Source organism: Arachis stenosperma, chromosome 1, assembly GCF_014773155.1.
Source record: "Arachis stenosperma cultivar V10309 chromosome 1, arast.V10309.gnm1.PFL2, whole genome shotgun sequence".
NCBI classification, from domain to species: Eukaryota; Viridiplantae; Streptophyta; class Magnoliopsida; order Fabales; family Fabaceae; genus Arachis; species Arachis stenosperma.
Window position 1 is genome coordinate 7,592,290 of NC_080377.1, and position 18,280 is coordinate 7,610,569.

The 18,280-nt window shown below is 32.1% G+C and overlaps 2 protein-coding genes and 1 pseudogene across 2 annotated transcripts; 1 reads left to right on the top strand and 2 right to left on the bottom strand.

Annotated features, from left to right (window-relative positions):
* Positions 1–1,364: 1,364 nt before the first annotated feature.
* On the bottom strand, positions 1,365–5,950 carry LOC130968337 (glycine--tRNA ligase, mitochondrial 1-like; annotated as a pseudogene).
* A 169-nt stretch (positions 5,951–6,119) lies between these two features.
* On the top strand, positions 6,120–9,504 carry LOC130968339 (uncharacterized). The gene is made up of 10 exons (XM_057893554.1): positions 6,120–6,562; positions 6,664–6,749; positions 6,875–6,941; positions 7,534–7,676; positions 7,974–8,022; positions 8,123–8,260; positions 8,363–8,443; positions 8,523–8,699; positions 8,773–8,859; positions 9,143–9,504. Exons 1-10 carry the CDS (start codon positions 6,293–6,295, stop codon positions 9,203–9,205), a joined length of 1,161 nt encoding a protein of 386 aa, XP_057749537.1. The 5' UTR covers positions 6,120–6,292; the 3' UTR covers positions 9,206–9,504.
* Positions 9,505–9,912: 408 nt separating this feature from the next.
* LOC130938465 (uncharacterized) lies at positions 9,913–14,352 on the bottom strand. The gene is made up of 7 exons (XM_057867156.1): positions 14,077–14,352; positions 13,912–13,983; positions 13,370–13,437; positions 11,957–12,086; positions 10,668–10,748; positions 10,455–10,553; positions 9,913–10,126 (listed from the first exon to the last, which is right to left on the bottom strand). Exons 1-7 carry the CDS (start codon positions 14,227–14,229, stop codon positions 10,037–10,039), a joined length of 693 nt encoding a protein of 230 aa, XP_057723139.1. The 5' UTR covers positions 14,230–14,352; the 3' UTR covers positions 9,913–10,036.
* Positions 14,353–18,280: the final 3,928 nt, after the last annotated feature.

The following is an 18,280-nucleotide window of genomic DNA, read 5'->3' on the forward strand; positions in this document are numbered from 1 at the left end:
TCTCTCGCATCAACTGCCGCCACCTCCGCCACCACCTCAATCTCCAAACCTTCTTCTTTCCCTCTCTTCCACAACAAAACCCTTACTGAACCTACCACTACCACCACAACATGTGCCACCAGCTCCCACAACCACAACTCTCCAATCCCCAAGTTACAACAGCACCAACACTCGTCTCTCTTCTCCTTCTCTGATGACGACGAAAAGCCACGTGAAGATCAAAGTGCAGCATCGTTGGAATTTACGACGACCCCAAAGCCTCCCGCCTCTGCTACCTCGTACCCCACGCTCTTCAGCATCGCGGTCAAGAAGGCATCGACTCGACCAGCTCTTCGGCTCTCTTGCCATCGGCCATGTCCGTTACTCCACTAGCGCTTCAATACGCTGTGAAAGTCGGTGTCCTCTCTGCCACTATTGAAATTCTCTTTTAATGGTCATATTAGTATTTTCTATTTATTGTGACATCATAATTTTATGTTAAAAGTAATTTTGTCAAATTTTAAAATACTTTAGAGATATTTTGTTAATAACAACAATTAAATATTATTTTATCAATGTCAAAATTTTTAAAATACTAATTTAATATTTATCTTTTTTATTTTTTTAGGTAATCTTCTAATAATAATAATAATAATAATAATAATAATATTCATTAAGTTTCATTGAATAATTCGTATTATAATAATAAAAAATTGAGCATTAAATTCTAATATTTTATTTCAATTGGTTGGATCAAGGGTTACAATAATAGTCATCGAAACTAGAGCAATTCACCTAAATAAATTGTTTCACTTTTAAAATTACGCAAATACATTGTTTCCAAAACGAAAACGCAAATGCATTGTTTCACATATCTATGAAAATCGCTACTGGCAGTAGCGATTTACAGGAACACAGAATCCGTTGCTGCCAGTCGCGGATTACATTAAATTGTGGCAACATAGAAACCGCTGTTGTCTGTCGCGGTTTCTGCATGATTATGATTGGTCATAAACCGCTACTATTAGGCAACATCAGTTTACGTTGAGTATGAAAATAAATAGTTTTACTAATCTTTATCTAAAATATAATTACAAAACAAATAATTAATGGTATATACTATTTAAATAATATCATAAATAAAAAAATTTAATTTATCATTTCACAATATAATTTAAAAAATTTAAATATGCATACAATAAATTTTTTATTTATATTTATTATTAAAAGTGAGACTAAATTACAAATAAAAAAATACAATACTCAAAGTATTAAATTATTTAAATCAAGACTAATTTTTTTTATTCTAATCTCTTTTAAAACTTATAAATAATAAAATAATTTATTTTTAGCTAAAAATTCACTAAATCATATATTTTTCTCTTTAAAAATTATTTCATTCTCTTTTATTTATATCAACCATACAAAGAAGATGCGAAGAGTTTGGAACATGGATTGTGTTCTTTCCTTAATACAAATAAGCACGGCTCGTTGGTGCTCCTTCTTTTTCTCCTTCTGAATAGTTACCATTTTGTTTGTAACAGTCACAGTTTCACCTAGTGTACAAACTTCAAAGTCCACCTCCCCTTTTGATTCAAGAGCAGCCTTCATATCCAAAGCTTCTTTCTCCTTCATTGCCTGCAGAAAAATTTGATGTGTCATAAGTAACCCCGGTAGCTGTTACCAAGTGTCACCATATTAAAGGCATTACACTATACATTACCTCAAGTGCTTCAAACACATTCTTCTGACTCCCCTTGAATGCCGGACCCAACTCTTTCTTGACTGGCGTTATAACCAATTTCTGGCATCATTCATAAACCATATCAACTAATGGGTACCGCAGATTTTAGTGTTGCATATCAAGTTTCAGGACCAGTGTATATATAAACACTATTAATGTTACAACGTACCTCCACTTCCTTAGGTTCTGAAAATTTTTCATGAGCCACCAAGGAACCCTACTTTTATCCTGAAATATCAAATAAAAAGTTGCAATGAGAATGAAACAAAAACAAACCACAGGCGTATAATAATATACTAAAAGACTTATTTAGTGATCATGATACTACAGCAGAGGGTAAAATATAGTAATACAGTATGACCCGTTAAGTATAGACACTTCTAAACTTACTGCCCTTCCAGCTTTTTGCTAGCATTAAAGCCCCATGTAAGTTGTTTCAAAGTTGAAAGTTCTGCTTTATTAATTAAAAATGCACATTAAGCACTAGACAATCAAAAATGAAACTTCAAGAGTAGAATAAGTGATAGATCAAATGATTTATCGTGTAATGTTAAAACGAAGGGGGAAATGACTTTTCCAATGACAAAAATGTATTTTACTCAACAATATGCCAACGTCAACAAAGCACATGAATTATATTTATAGTATACACATCAAATTTCCTTAATCTTGTAGTTAACATACACAATTTGAATTATACCAACCACCAAAGTTACCATCCTATTCATCTATTAGAACTGTATCTTGGTTTAATAAAGATATCACTCAGAGAATGTTACTTAATGGTCATTACCGAGTGAGCACGCAAATCATATGCAGACCTATCTGCAATGCCAACACACTCAATCCAACCGTAGGAACACTCAATCTCAGCATCCCAGCAGTAAGCAGCATAATGGGCCATCTCATTAGCAAGGTGTTGCCTAAATCGTAACCGGTCTTTGTCTATACCAAGACGTGTCAAGAAAAGATATACTCTACCGATGAAATAACCAAGAGTCTCATTGTTGACAATTCCCTGATAATAAAATAATAATAAAATTGGAAAAAAGAATCATAAAACATAATAGAAGATGACTGAAAATCAGGCAGAGGAGAACAAGAAAGCTTGAACTCATCATAGCTCAAACTGACCTTTGACACAGCTTTACCGAGGCGAATTCTCTTTGCGGATTGACCAGATATTTGTTCTTCCCTTGGGAATATTAAAAATTCCAATTCAGCAACCTCTTTGTACTTTGGATGAGATTTATCTTCTGGATCAACAAAGTGCTCAATTTCTGCCAATGTAAATTCACGGACTCTAAGAAGGCCTTGTCGGGGAGATATCTACACATAGACAACAATCAAGAAAAAGAAAAGGTTATAAACCTGTCATCACATTAAAGAATAATGTAACAAGTTCAAAGAGAAACATCTAGGTGTTTGTAGAGAAAAAACAAGGCAACAATTACCAACCTCATTTCTGAATGCCTGCCCGATTTGGGCTGCAGCAAATGGGAGTTGTTTCCATTGTAATAGTACAAGTCTTTGAAATTTACAAATATGCCCTGTGCAGTTTCAGGACGCATATAGCTGCCACATTTGATCAAGGGATAAACGTCTTCACCGCAGTAAATTTGTAGAAAATAGCACATGCTTTGACGGGAAAGTTACTTACCCAGGACTCCAGCCAGATGGACCAATAGATGTCTGGAACATCAAATTGAATGGATATGGGTCAGATAGTGGATTCTTGGTTTCAGGAGCTGTAATTCCATACTCTTTAATCTTGGCACCAAGTGCTTCAGCAGAGAGATCATCCAAGGTTGCCAAGACATGTTTAAGCTCCGCAGCCTTCTCGGATGACATCGTGAGGTCCTTCTGCAGCTTCTCATTGCAAAAGTCCTTGAGCAAGTGCGTGGTCGGTACGGTAACATGTCCCCGTCTTCTCATCCTTAACCATGAGGTCAGTGAACTTATCCACATGACCTGAAGCCTTGAGGACAACCTCAGGTGTCACGCAGGGGAAGTCAACTTCCAACATGTTCTCCTCAAGAACAAAATGCTGCCAAATACAAAGCAAAGCGACACAACACAACATAAACCTCTCAACTTAACAATGAAACCATAAGCACATCCATTTCTATTTCTATTTTAAGCATGCGAGAACTTAATCATCTGAAAGCTCAAGTAACTAAGCAAATATCGTAACCATAGCCATTAACTTTGTAACAACATGCATGTGCCAATCAGCAACCTCAAATAAGTGAAATAACTCAAGTCTCACTCAATTCCTTCTACAATACACAACATGCAAATTCCATAACCAGAACCGAAATTCGAAAGCCCTAAGTTTTCAATTAAATCGAATCAGTTATTGAACAAATTGCGGATACCTGGCGCTAGAAGGCGAGAACATTGGACTTGACAGCGCATCCGGGAGGGCCGTAGTCATAGAGGCCGGCCACACCGCGGTAGATCTTGAACGATGGGATGTAGAAAAGGCGGCGCTCGAGCGTGTTGACAGCTGCCTGACAGAATGCCTCCCTGCTTAGTCCACCGTCGGCGGAGAGGATTGACTGGAGCTGGCGCTCGACATCGTTCTTCTCAAGCTTGAGTGCGTTGAGTGACTCGACGGCGGCATCAATGTCAGACTTGGGTGCTGCGGCGGCCTTGAGTGCACGGACAGCATTTCCCTGAGCCTCGATGGCAGATTGCTTTTCGGTGAGGGCCTTGCGGAGCGATTCTTCGGTGGCAACCATTGCAGAAGAAGTTGAAGAGAAGAGTGAGTGTTGTGTACGTTGGAATGAAGCAGCAGCTGAGAATGTTGAACCACCCAAACACAAACGCAAACGCAGAAGCATTAGCTAAGAAGCACTAGCACTAACAATACAGCAAGGAATCATAACAAGAAAAAAAAATTCAGAATAAAAAACAATAGTGAACCAATAATCAAAGAAAACAAACACCGAACAACAGGAGAACATACCAATTTAAAATTTCTATTCCTCTGCATAAAATATATTGTCTTTTCAATACAAAAGCTGAGCCCATAAAGATGCCCAGTATGTCCTATTTTCTACAAAGTTGCATATAAGAACATTTATCCTTTAAAATAGCAAATTGCTCTCCTTATTTGACCTGCAGTGTGAAGAAAATGAATCATTGATAATTTTTTAAATTTTGCAACTTAACAAATATCTAGGGATAACATCTTGCTGAAGTCTAACTATCTAGCCAAAAAGTATTACAAATTCAATTATTATGTGAAAATTCTGGAAGGGTCAAGTTCCCGAACAAAAATAGAAAATAGAACTAATAATCATAACAAATTGAAAATCATCATAACCACAATCAGAAAATCAAAACCAAGAACAAAGAACGAATAATCATAACGAATAGAAAAGTCATCAAGTCGCAACATAAAAAAATTAGAAATCAGAACAGAAAAAAAGTTCAGAAAAATCAGATTAAACAAGAAATCAGAACAAAAATTGAACAAATCATACCTGAGGCCGAGAGACTTCAATTATGGCTGTGTAGAGGAGGTTGCCGCGCAGAGGAAGCCATCCGCAGCAACTAGGAAGCATAATTCATGGCTACGGAGTCCATTCACAGTAACGGCGGCCAGGGAAGTCATGACTAACGCAACATTAGTTTATGGAGTGGGTCGGGTGGTTCTCGGAGTCGGGTTTGGGTTGTTGGGCATAGCCCAAGTCCAAAAAGAAACCACCAATCCTTCCTTCTCGTTTGTCTTTTTCTCGCGAGACTCTCGGCCTCAGCTTGTGCTCTCCTTCCTCAGTTTGAGAGAGTGAGAGGAACAATATTCTCAAATTGATGATCTGGAGTTGGTATCACTGCAATCTTAGTTGAAGCAAATGGCGCACAAGATTCTCGAACACCGATCAACCTACGGCAGAGTCCAATCTGCATTCGAAGTCCCTGTGACCCAGCCCCGTCATCCTCTCCGACGCATCACTCCTTCCCTAGCTCTGGTCCAGTGGTTTGTATTCAACTAATGATGGCTCCGAACAAGACCTCTGAAGTGGTAGATATGCATGAAGCCACTTGGAGCTCTCAAACTGATGATTTGGAGTTGGAATCTCTGGAATCTGAGTTGAAGCTGACGGCGTACAAGATTCTCAGACCCTACGGCGGAGTTGCGCCGAACTGGAACGGGATTCAGGCGCTTGTAGGCAGTAGGCGACAGTAGCGAGGGTTCGGGCTTCATTGGCCAGCTTAAGACACCGGCGCGCAGGGGAGCTGTTGGGGAATAATCTCCGGGTCGGGTGGGTCAGGGTCATGGGTGGTTCATCCGCTTGTTGTGCTTTGGGCCCTTTATGGGCCTGGCACCGTCCAAAAAAAAAAAAAGAGAGTGAGAGGAGAAACCAGAAAGTTCAAACTTCTGAACCGCAAATGCCATTGATTCACGGTTGAGTCGTTCTAACTGACCGGTCCGGTTCGGTTTTAGAACACTGCAATAGTTTAGTTAGTTGGGAGTGAAGTGGTTTTGAATATGAAGAAGAATCCAACGTCTTTGTAATCTCCGTCTTCAAGCAACACTTTTTTTCTTATTTCTGCAACCAAATGCAAGCTTTGCTTCACCATTCCCCTCTTATCCGAACCTCACATTCTTCCTTCCCAGCTATGGCTTCTTCTTCTTCCCTCACTCTCCCTTCTCTCTCTCTCAACAACTTCCCTTCTTCCCCATCAAATGCACATTCTAGAACCTTCAACCTTCCCCTCCTTCGATCTAGGGTTTTCATGAGCGTCGCTTCCGGATCCCAGGTCTCCGTTCTCAACGATGCTCTCTTCTCCGATTACAAACCCTCCAACGCTTTTCTTTTCCCCGGTCAGGTAAACGGAAAATTGTGATCAGCATTTTTTATTTAATTTTTATGAAATATGATATATTTTGTTTATTCGATGTATGAATTTCTGTATTAATGTGATTGCAGGGTGCACAAGCCGTTGGAATGGGAAAAGAAGCTCATAATGTGCCTGCTGCTGCGGTTCTGTATAAGAAGGCAAATGAGATATTGGGGTAGTTGCTGATTTCGTTTTATAATAACTATTTTCTCATGTTTGTCTTTTTATTTATTTATTTATTTAAATTCTATGATTCTGGGTTCCTTGTTGTAACTGATATTGTCTATTCTCTGCCTTCAGGTATGATCTTCTTGATATATGCATCAATGGCCCAAAGGATAAATTAGATTCAACTGTTCTTAGTCAGGTAAAGTGGTAAATCTTTTTTACTTCTTTTTGGGTAGTGGTGGTTGTTTTTTTAACAATCTATTGAACATGAATTTAGAATATAGGGTACATTCATCTTAGTTTATCGTTAAAATAATTAGTGAAGTATTATGGAGTTGGTTTATGTGCAAATAATTGAGCTAGGCAACTTTAGTTAAATGATTGCTTGTCATGCGGAGGGTAATTAGTTTTGGTTGGATGGATATTTTTACAGTCAATTCACAAATTGCTGTTGTTAACTTGTGCCTCCAGCATGTGTATTTCATTCAACCTTTTTATAATGTGTAAATACTAAATATCTTTGGCAGTTAATTCATTCCTGGGTCAAATCCCACCAAGAATTTTTCTCCTCCTCATCGTGTCTTTATTTATATTCAAGAATAAAATAAAAGACTTAGTGTAGTAATAAAAAAATTCGTCTTTAATAGAGATCTTTTATGATTATGATATTAATATATTATATTAGTGAGTCCATACATAGTTATCCACCAGTCTGTTCTCCATGTTTATTTTGGTCACATATAAAGATTTACATGGACATAATGTTTACCAATTTTTTTCTACTTCTTCAGCCTGCTATTTATGTCACAAGTCTCGCTGCTGTGGAGCTACTTCGTGCACGAGATGGAGGACAACAGATTATTGATTCTGTTGATGTTACGTGTGGTCTAAGTTTGGGAGAATACACTGCTCTTGCTTTTGCTGGGGCTTTCAGGTGATTTGCCAAGTATTAGTAATTAATATATAACTGGATTTTGTAATGCTTACCCCTTATGGCCCCCTTTTCTTCATATTATTCCTCATGTATCAAGAAATCACTGTAAAACCAAAGGAATAGCAAGTACGACATATATGCCCCTTCTTTTTTGTCATAGTGACCTATTCTGTCATGAAAGTACCATCTGTTAGAACCATTGTTTACGAACCATCGATGAAGTACGATTTTGTTTGGAGTTCAACTTTGTTCTTTAATTGACTTGCTATCAACCCATGTATTTATTTGAATTGTAAGCTTTGAAGATGGACTTAAGTTGGTCAAATTGAGGGGAGAAGCCATGCAGGTAAACAATGTGTTCCAATTTCTTGTCTGACTTACATCAACTTGTTTGGATAGAAGCTTGTAATTTTTATTCACAGAAATAACTTCCGCCCTTTATCTAGGATGCTGCTGATGCTGCTAAAAGTGCCATGGTTAGTGTCATAGGACTGGACTCAGAGAAGGTCCAACAATTGTGTGATGCGGCGAATCAGGAAGTACCCGAAGCTGAGAAGGTTCAAATTGCCAATTACCTATGTCCTGTAAGGTTCTTATGGATCTGATTTTTAACAAGCTTAGCAGACAAAATTTAGTGTTTAAATTTCTCATCACTAGCTTCTTTTTTATGTTTTTTGTTTTCTTAGGGTAACTATGCTGTCTCTGGGGGCTTAAAAGGAGTAGAAGTGCTGGAATCTAAGGCAAAGTCTTTCAAGGCTCGAATGACTGTATGAACTATCCCCAAATCTTATCTTTCCAATGCTAACTTTCCTAAAAAGTTTTAATGCCTTTCACTCTATTCTGCAGGTTCGCTTAGCTGTTGCCGGTGCATTCCACACTAGTTTTATGGAACCAGCTGTGTCAAGGTTGGAAGCAGCATTGGCAGCAACAGAAATCAGAACACCAAGAATACCAGTCATCTCCAATGTGGATGCACAGCCACATGCAGATCCCGACACAATCAAGAAGATATTGGCACGTCAGGTATGCTGCTGAAACTCCATCATGCAGAAATACATGAATGGGAAATAATTGCATTCTATACTACAATTTGCAGGTTACTTCACCTGTTCAATGGGAAACAACAGTGAAGACTCTTCTAAACAAGGGGCTGAAGAAAAGTTATGAACTAGGACCTGGAAAGGTAGGATATATAGATAACAAATACTGTCAATGAGGGAACCGGTATTAGCATTTCAAAGGTGGAGTCCTGTAGTTCTTAGGTTTAAGTACACTTTATCTCCATGTTGGTTCTTTTCCCAGAAATGAACAAAAATAACACATTTAACAAAATTTAGAGCATCAAAATTCCATATTTAGGAAAGTTGATGGAAAAGTTCACATGATGTGAAGGACTGGAAGTAAAGTACAAACTAAACCTGATTTTTATAACTCTGCTAACATTTGTTTTGTTGTTCTCTTCTCAGGTAATTGCTGGTATTATCAAGAGAGTGGACAAGGGTGCTGATATTGAGAACATAGGTGCCTGAGAAGTGAGAAGGCAGTGAAACCTTGCTCCTTCTGTGACTTCCAAATTCCAATCAACCCAATAGTAAAACCAACATTTTGCCTCTACAATGTGGGAGAAAAGGCTGCATCCCCAAATCAAGAGAACATGGAGCTTGGGAATTTTGTAAACATAGATTAGGTACAGTTGGATTTGAATGCCAATTTTAAAGTTCAATTTTAGTTTTAACTTTTAAGAATTGACACTATCATGATGAACGTATTGGACTGAATAATGGGTTTATTTATTAAATGATACGTACCTAATAAACATTGTGTCATAGTTGGTGTTCCTTTTTTTAAGCTTCCCAGTTCGATTGGATCAACCATTGGTTAGTAAGATCATAGTTGAGGATTGGATGGTTAGGTGGAGAGTAAAGAAAATGCTTTGGTGACAATACTTTTTTTTTTTTTCCTTAGGAAATTCATTCGATTGACAAGTTAAAAAAAAGATTATTACTAGTAGAAGTTCGTAAATTTTTATTTTGAAATAAATAATAAATGTATTGGAAATTTAAATATTGTATTATTTTACGTATATTTTTTTAAAATTGATAACGTTAGTATGTGTCTTTAAGCTAAATCCTAAGTTTAAATAGAGAAATATTAAGTGATTAACATTTTTTGTCATATATTTTGAACTAATACTAAATAAATTTTTTTATACTAAAAATATTGATAATAAATTGCATTTCTATCTAAATTTCATTCTTTTGATGATAATAAAGAATTTGTGGCACACCAAAACATCGCAATTTGACAAGAGCATTAGCACAATGCTCCGATACAATTAAAGCATACCATGACAACCATAACTATGAATATCCTAAATCTTCATCCTGGCTTGTCTCGTTTTCTTCATCATCTCCATCAGATATTGTCGATGTGTCATCATCGTCAGAATCCTAAAATACACAGAACAAATCATTCTCTAAGTGTTTTGTTGCATGCCTAAATCAGAGTGTGTGTAAATAAAATCCAACCGAATAAATATCTTAAAGTATCTATTTAAGTTATAAGTGGAATGTTTTAGTCTTTTAGATAACTCTTGAACTTTGGTTCATGTGCAAAGTTGAATCCAAAGTTTTAAAAATGTGTTGCATCATTTGATTACTTTAATGTGTTGAATTGCACATTTCAAAAACTAAAGCAAAGTTAGGGACTTGGGGGGTTATTTTATTTGTATTATTTTCCCAAATAAAAATGAAGGTGTTTTTTGTTCAAAGTTCAAACCTGATGATAGTGGCGGTGAATACTACTATGTATGCCTCCAATTGTCCTAATTATTATGTACATGGGCACAATAATTCCACTTGCCCTTAATATAAACACCTAAAAAGATAAAAATAAAAAATAAGTTAGACACATTATTCAAAAAGCAGATATTTATTTAAGTTTTTTTTTTCAAAATAAATAAATAAATAATGGTGGAAACCAAGTACTTACAGTAAGAATTGTAAATGGATAATCTTCCATGCCACTTGTAAGCAATGCAAAAAGATGTCTTACAAGCAAGATGAGTGTAAACTGCATAACAAAAAGGAAACAATAATGAGTTATCACACAAAGGTTTCTAAGTTTATTAGTTGACTTGGCTAAGTTCAATAAATCATTGGTATAAAACTATAAATACGGCTAGAAAAATATTGGGAATTTTGTTTTGATTATGATTTTTTGTGATGACCCAAATTAATTATATCCAAAATTACTAGTATTGTTTGAAATAAATAAGCCCATTAGCTTATTAAAGTGGTTTCTTTCCAACAACATAATAACGTGCACTATATAACATCAAAACTGCAAGCTAATTATTGTGAAGGAGTGTGGATGGAAGGTGATCCAACCCAAATTTGTAATCTCTTGGACACCTTGTTTGAAAAGGATGAAATCCGTAAACTTTTTTTTAAAGAAAAACAAAACGCATAGAAATATCTATTGGAATCCTAATTTGACTATAATTTTCTAATGTGCAATTATAATAATAATAATAATAATAATAATAATAATAATAATAATTATTATTATTATTATTATTATTATTATTATTATTATGATAAAACTTTCTAATGTATAATACTTTCAGATAATATATATATTATAATTTAGTTGTTAAGACACTAAATCACTAATAAAGAGATATAAATACATTTGTTATTAAAAACCAATTTTAATTTCACTAAAAAATTTGTTGATGATGTGATGAGAATAAAAGTAAAATTTTAAAAATTTTGAAAGGATAAAATTGTAAGAAAAACCTATATCTTATTTAATATTTATTTCTTAGCTTTTTATCTAACAAAAACACTAAATATGTGCTGTTGTTGTATATTGATGTATCTTTCTAAAATGTGTCTTATTAAACAAACAATAGACATATATTACCATGTTCATATTTGTAATAAACATCCAATTATCTATAGGTATGGATTATGTTTCTTGTTACACATGACATAGTCAAAGAAAAAAAAATTGAACTATTCATCTTATTTATTCTCCAACACAAAATTCTTTAAGAAAATGCTTAGAAGGTCATTTGGCGACAAATGCTTCATTTCCTTAAAGAAAAAGAAAAGGCAATGTACAATTGTAGTTTTAGTTGACCATAATTGTAGTCAACCTTGGAGTCCTTGACTCGTTATTTACCCATTAGAAAAATCTAATACTAAGTGTGATTAAGAGGGAATACATTAAGTTTTGAATGTATGAAATAAAAGATAAAAGATGATAGTGCTTACAGAGAAAGCAAGTGATCGAAAGCAAGAAGCGCTTCTATCTGCAGCAGAATTGCATTCAGAGTAATCGCTTTCAATTGTTGTTGCGTTTATTAAGGGTTCTACCTCCCTTCTTGTTATTTGCAGGCTATCCCTGTATACCAATTAAAATAATAATCACCAATGTGTAATTCAAAAGACTTGTTAAACCGCTACCAATAAGTAATATTGACACAGCACCATGCAGAAAAAAAAATTTAAAATGTTAAATTAATGGATCGTAATTTTTTTTTTTTCGATGTGAGATTAATTCATTACACTGATTACATATCTAATGTGTTTTATGAGTGTCTCTGCTTGATAGATTAAGAGTAATATCTAAAATCCCTATTAATTGAACTTAGAGAAAAACCAACATATATTTTTTTTTTTCAAATTTAAAATAAGACTTTTCTAATAATAAAATGAAAAGAATTATATAAATTTTTTTTGTGAAAAAATAAAATTCATTGCTCACCAAGATATATATATGAGTAAATCGTCAAATTAGTTTTTTAAAGATCACTCATCTCTAAATTTATCCTCAAAAGATTTTATTAATCAAATTTCGTTCTTTAAAGATTTTTTAATTAGTCATGTTAGTTTTTCCACCACTTTCTTTGTTGATATTGTCAAAATTTGTTAATGTAACACGTTAAGTGGCATCACAACACACATCTAGAAGTTTTAATTAGCTATTAAGATAATAAATTTATGAAATTAGATCAAATCAAAGGAATGGGAGAACCTGAAGCATTGGAATCCCTCAATTTGAGATTAATTTAATCTAATTTTATAATTTAGTAATGTTAATAGTCAATTAGGACCATTAGGTGTATGTTGTGATGTTATTTAATGTACCACATCAACAAATTCTAATACGTTAACAATGGAAGTAACGAAAAGATTAATATGATTAATTTAAAAATCTTTAAAAGACAAAATTAATTAAAAAAATATTTCAAAAACTAATTTGAATAACGAATAATTTTTTAAGGATTAATTTAGTCAATTTTAATTTTTTTTTAGTTGTTAATTTAAATACTATGTGGAGCACAGACAAACGAACACAAGTGTGGAGTTTTACATTTTAAAAACAAATTTGACTAAATAGAAAGAAACAAAGTGTAACTTAGTTTCGTAAAGGGATCACACTTAATGTGCCAAACAATAAAAGAGATCACATTTTAAGATTCGATTAAGTCAAATAATTAGATGCAACGCACATAATTTAACTTTGATTGTATTGCACGCGGGAAAGTTGAGTCACTTTGAAACATGTGAAATTCTGTGTTGCACTCGATCAGCAGCCTAAGCATGTGATTTTCATATTTATTCTAATCTAATAATATACCTTAAGAATCATTAAAATAAAAATTAATTATAATGTGAAATTACCTAATGGTCATTGCTGCATCAGCTATCTGAGATTTCTTTGGAGGTGCTGTATATCCAGGTTCATATTGCTGTCAAAACAGGGGCATAATAATAATTTTAGATAAAGCAAATTCCATACACTCAAAATTATCATAATAAGAATAACATTGATGCTAATTAGAACAAAACAAATAAACCATCGTAAAAAAAATAGAACAGAGACTTAAACTTTGAGCAAAGTCAATCAAAGACAATAAAAAACAATAAAACCTGAAAGGAACTTTAAATGTTCATGTATCTTATTTGATCATTAATTACTAAAAAAATAAAAAAATTAAGTTTTTTTAATATTTTAATAGACAAGATGCATAAATAATTTTTTTTAAAAAAATTTAAATAATATCCTTTCATTCTTACATATTCAGAACGAAATTCAAATCCCAATATTTTTTTAACGGACTAAGTCAAAATAATATCATTGAATTCGAATATACATAAGCGAAGAAACCATCCACAAAAAATTAATTAGTTTAAAAAATCATAGTTGATTCAAGTTTTGATACCTGGAGACAAATCTCACAAGTTGTATTGCCTTTTTCATTGCACCATTTCTGAATGCAATCTCTATGAGCAAACTGCACAACATAAAAACGCAATCAATTAATAAATAAATAAATAAAAAAGAAAACAAAGCCATAATAACAGAAAATTTGAAAATAAATAACTACCTTAACGGTTCCAGAACAAGCACAAGGAGCTTCCAAGCTTTTGGAGCTCTCGAATTCTTCTTCATGGCATATTCTACACCGATAATTCATACATATTGATCTCAAATCATCCACAACTAACACAACTTCTTCAATTTTATTATTGTTATTCATACTTACAAGCTCCACGCTTCTTCAAAGAACAGAAAAGTAAAAGAACTTGATGAGCCTTTTTGGGTTTTCAAATTCTTCTCTCTATAGTACTACTCTTCTGTTTCTCTTTCTCTCTCGAATCTCAACTTAAATTATATATATATAAAAGGAAACGTTACCGGATTTCCAATATTACCCCTTGTACCATTTTCCACAATAAATTAAATTTGTCAATGTTCGAGATTTTTTCTCCTTTTTATGTGTATTTGAAGAAACAAAAATTTATAAAAACCTAAGGATGCTTTTGGATTAAGAAGCTTTTATTTTTATTATTTTAATTTTCTTTACAAACTTTTAAAAAATATATATATTAAAATTAAAAATAAGAGTAAATGACAAATAAGTCTTTGATTTTTTATCTCGAAGATAACTAAATCATCGACTAATTAAAAATACAAAAACGTCCATCATTTTCTAAAACGCGAGACATTTGAGTCATTTTAGGAGATCGATTTGTCGTTATATATTTTAGACAAAAAAACTTAAATATCTCATATTTTTAAAAATAAAAATATTTTTATATTTTTAATTAATTAGAGATTTATATATTTTTGAATTAAAAAATTAAGGATATATTTATTTTTTTATTAAAAATAAAATATAAAATCACAGACTAAATCCAAGCTAATTAATAACCAAGGGTTGCTTTGACCACAATTGGCAAAGAGACTTGCAATGAAGGGTCAAAATTAAACAAACATTTAATTTTGGGTTCCTTTGGAGGGCTAAGTAATAAAGCATTAAATAATTGTCAAAATACTGAATGAGTATACCGTATATAAATGAACACATTAATAGGTTCTAGAATTCCTTTCTTACGTAAAGAGAAAGAGGGAAAGAAATATATCCGAGCAAGCCTTTTGAAAGAAAAGTATATTTATAAATCCATTCTCCAATTTTCTTAAGATAAGCCAATTTTTTTTCATTTATTGAATTTTTTGGGTAAACTAAATTTATCTCAAGATCTTTCACAGTTGAAGTTATGCTATCCATTATATTCACTTACTTTATGAGGCTTTTATCCGTTTTCTTGATTAATACAAATTATGTCATGTACTAAAGATAAATTACATGTCAAATTATAAGCAATTAGAGTGCGTTTGGAAGCAAAATTTTTTGGAGAATAAAATCAATTTTCATTATATATATATATATATATATATATATATATATGAATTTAATATTTATACATTATTAAGTAAAAAAGTTTAACACAGATGATCGTGTATTACCAAATTAATAATATTATTTATACACCAAATATTCCTAAGATCTGTATAAAAATAGATAATTAGTTGTATATTTAAATTATTTTTAATTAGTAAAATAAAAAGAATGTGTATTATTTGTTAAAATAATATTAATATCAAAATAATATTTACTATAAAAAATATACATACATGTAATGATATTATCATATTAGAAAAAAATAACTAATTTTTAAACTCACAACTTGAAATTCTTTGATTAGTGTATCAAAATTCATATATATATATATATATATATATATATATATATATATATATATATTATATATAAGTAACCAATTTTTCAGTTTTATTAGAAGTAGATAAGAGTTATTATTTTATTTAAAAGAAAAATATTTTTTAACTTTTTCAATTATATAAAAAAGTTAATTTCTAGATCACTTTACGAGGCTAAAAAGTTAAGAATTAATAAAAGAGAGATATGCATCATTCTCTGTCTCTTAGACCTACATGCTTCACCAACGGTACAAAAAAAAAAAAAAATAGCTCAATACAAACTGAAATTTGAAATCATGGGCCCCCTTATTTCATTAGATTAATAATTGTTGATTGAAGCCTATTCACCCAGCAATTCAACTAGGTATCCTTTAAAAATGGTACAATATTCAGCCTTTTATTACATTAATTTAAAAAAATTAAAACAAACACATTAAAATAGATTTTTTGTTTTCTTTTTTTAAATTTAAATACAAATCTACAAAAACCGGATTAACTAAAATTCAAATTCAAAATTTAAATTTAAAGCTTATAAATCCTAACAAATCTCAAATATTTCAAATCAGATTTTCATCACTAGTAAAATCTTCCTTCGTAAATATTCAGAACTGCAACGTTTACCCCTCTTCATATGTGACCGTTTTCGTCTTCTCCCGCGTTGCATACCTCCTCTGCGAGGATCTTCTCCTTCGGCGAACGCGCTCCTCCTCGCGACGTGCACCTCCCTCGCGACGCGCACACACCTCCTCCATCGATGGACTCCTCCCCATCCCTGGTGTCCTCCCTCGCACCACGCACAACCGCCTCCTCCTCTTCCTGTGCTTCTCCTGTCTCCTCTTCTACATCGCACTTTTTCTCTGTCTCTGGCAAAATTTTAAAAAAATTTGGTTGAGTTCATTCATGGAGATATGTTATCCCTTTCTTTTCATTTAATAAAAGGTTATATTTTTTCAATTTTTGTATAATATTAAATATGTCTATGTTTTATTTTTTTAAATGTGTTTGTGATTTTAACTCATATATTTGATTTGGAAGTTGTAATATTAACTTAATTTATATGTGTCAATACTTAATTTGGATGTGTTTATGTTGCTTATTATGTTCTTATGTATATATAGAATTTTTTACGTGAGTTTTGGATGTGTTGATAAAATATTGAAAGTGCATTCTTATAATATTAGATGTGTTTACATTGTTTTATGTTCTTATGTACATATAAGTTTTTTTACATGAGTTTTGGATGTGTTGATAAATTTAGAGTACATTCTTATAATTTTGGATGTGTATTTGAGTTTAACTTTTTCTGTGTTCAATATGTAATTTAGAACTACAATAACAATAATTTAGATGTGTTAATACATAATTTTAAATGTGTTTATGTTGTTTATTTAATTTTAGATGTGTTTTTGACATGAGTTTTAAATGTTTTAAATAAAAAAAATAATTGAAGTGAGTTTAATTAATTTTGAAAACTTCACTGATTTTTTTAAAAGAGAGAGAGAGTGTGAACGAGAGAGAGGGAGAAAATAAAGGAAATACTTTATTATAATGATAAGAACTTAGAGATTTTTTAGTTGATAAAGTTTAAAATAATAGTGATTCCTTAAAAATAGGAAATATAATTAATTAAAAAATTAAAATAATAAAATATTAGATTTAAAGACTGACTAAAGGCTGATTTATGTTGTACAAGTAGCATTTTCCTTCACCCAAATACATTATCAATTGTAATTTGGCCCCTTCAATGCCACGCTTTCATTATTATTTTAATGTGTATTATATAATAATAATAATAATAATAATAATAATAATAATAATAATAATAATAATAATAATAATAATAATAATAATAATAATAAGGAGACATGTTTATCAAAATATAATAATAAAGAAACATATCCATTACAAAAATTTCTTTCGCTTGATTTATTAATAAGCAAGTTTCTCAATTCTTATCCATGCGTTATTTGATTTGAAAAATATAAGGTACCTAGTAGGTAGTAGTAGCATCATTACTAATAATTCTCATGCAAGTAGCTATCTTTATTAATTGTTTTCTTTCATAAACATCTCTCTTTAAGTTTCATTCATATGTTATTGGATTTTGTTTGTGAAAATCGTACCAAGAAAAGATGCATACATAGAATCACCTATAATTTATCTTCTACCTATAATGAAAAGAAAGCATGCATAATTTATAGTCAGATGTATTTAACACAATTAAAATTAAGGATATTTTTTATTCTATAGATTATAATACTACTAGAAGTTATTTATTATAAACCCTAAATTAAACTTACATCATAACTAGAATTTAGAACCCACACACACGCTGTTACAATCATCACACCTAGTTACCACTCAAATAGGCCTCTCAATCTTTTGCATCTTCTCCAAACAGTACCTTATTTTAAATCCATGAATGAAACTGAATGATGAGAATGTTTAGAGTGAGTGTTTTGTTTATACAAAAAAAAAAATGAATGAAAAAAAATGTTAATTGATTTCAAATTTGTTGAAGGAACCAA

Bases quoted from the DNA above. Each gene is read 5' to 3' on its own strand.
- LOC130968339 (XM_057893554.1), top strand. From the start codon at position 6,293: ATGCAAGCTTTGCTTCACCATTCCCCTCTTATCCGAACCTCACATTCT. The intron at 8,261-8,362 runs GTAAGGTTCTTA...TTGTTTTCTTAG, and splicing joins TTGCCAATTACCTATGTCCT to GGTAACTATGCTGTCTCTGG. The intron at 8,860-9,142 runs GTAGGATATATA...TTCTCTTCTCAG, and splicing joins ATGAACTAGGACCTGGAAAG to GTAATTGCTGGTATTATCAA.
- LOC130938465 (XM_057867156.1), bottom strand. From the start codon at position 14,229: ATGAATAACAATAATAAAATTGAAGAAGTTGTGTTAGTTGTGGATGAT. The intron at 13,438-13,911 runs GTATCAAAACTT...CTGTTTTGACAG, and splicing joins CTTGTGAGATTTGTCTCCAG to CAATATGAACCTGGATATAC. The intron at 12,087-13,369 runs GTAATTTCACAT...ATTGGTATACAG, and splicing joins GATGCAGCAATGACCATTAG to GGATAGCCTGCAAATAACAA.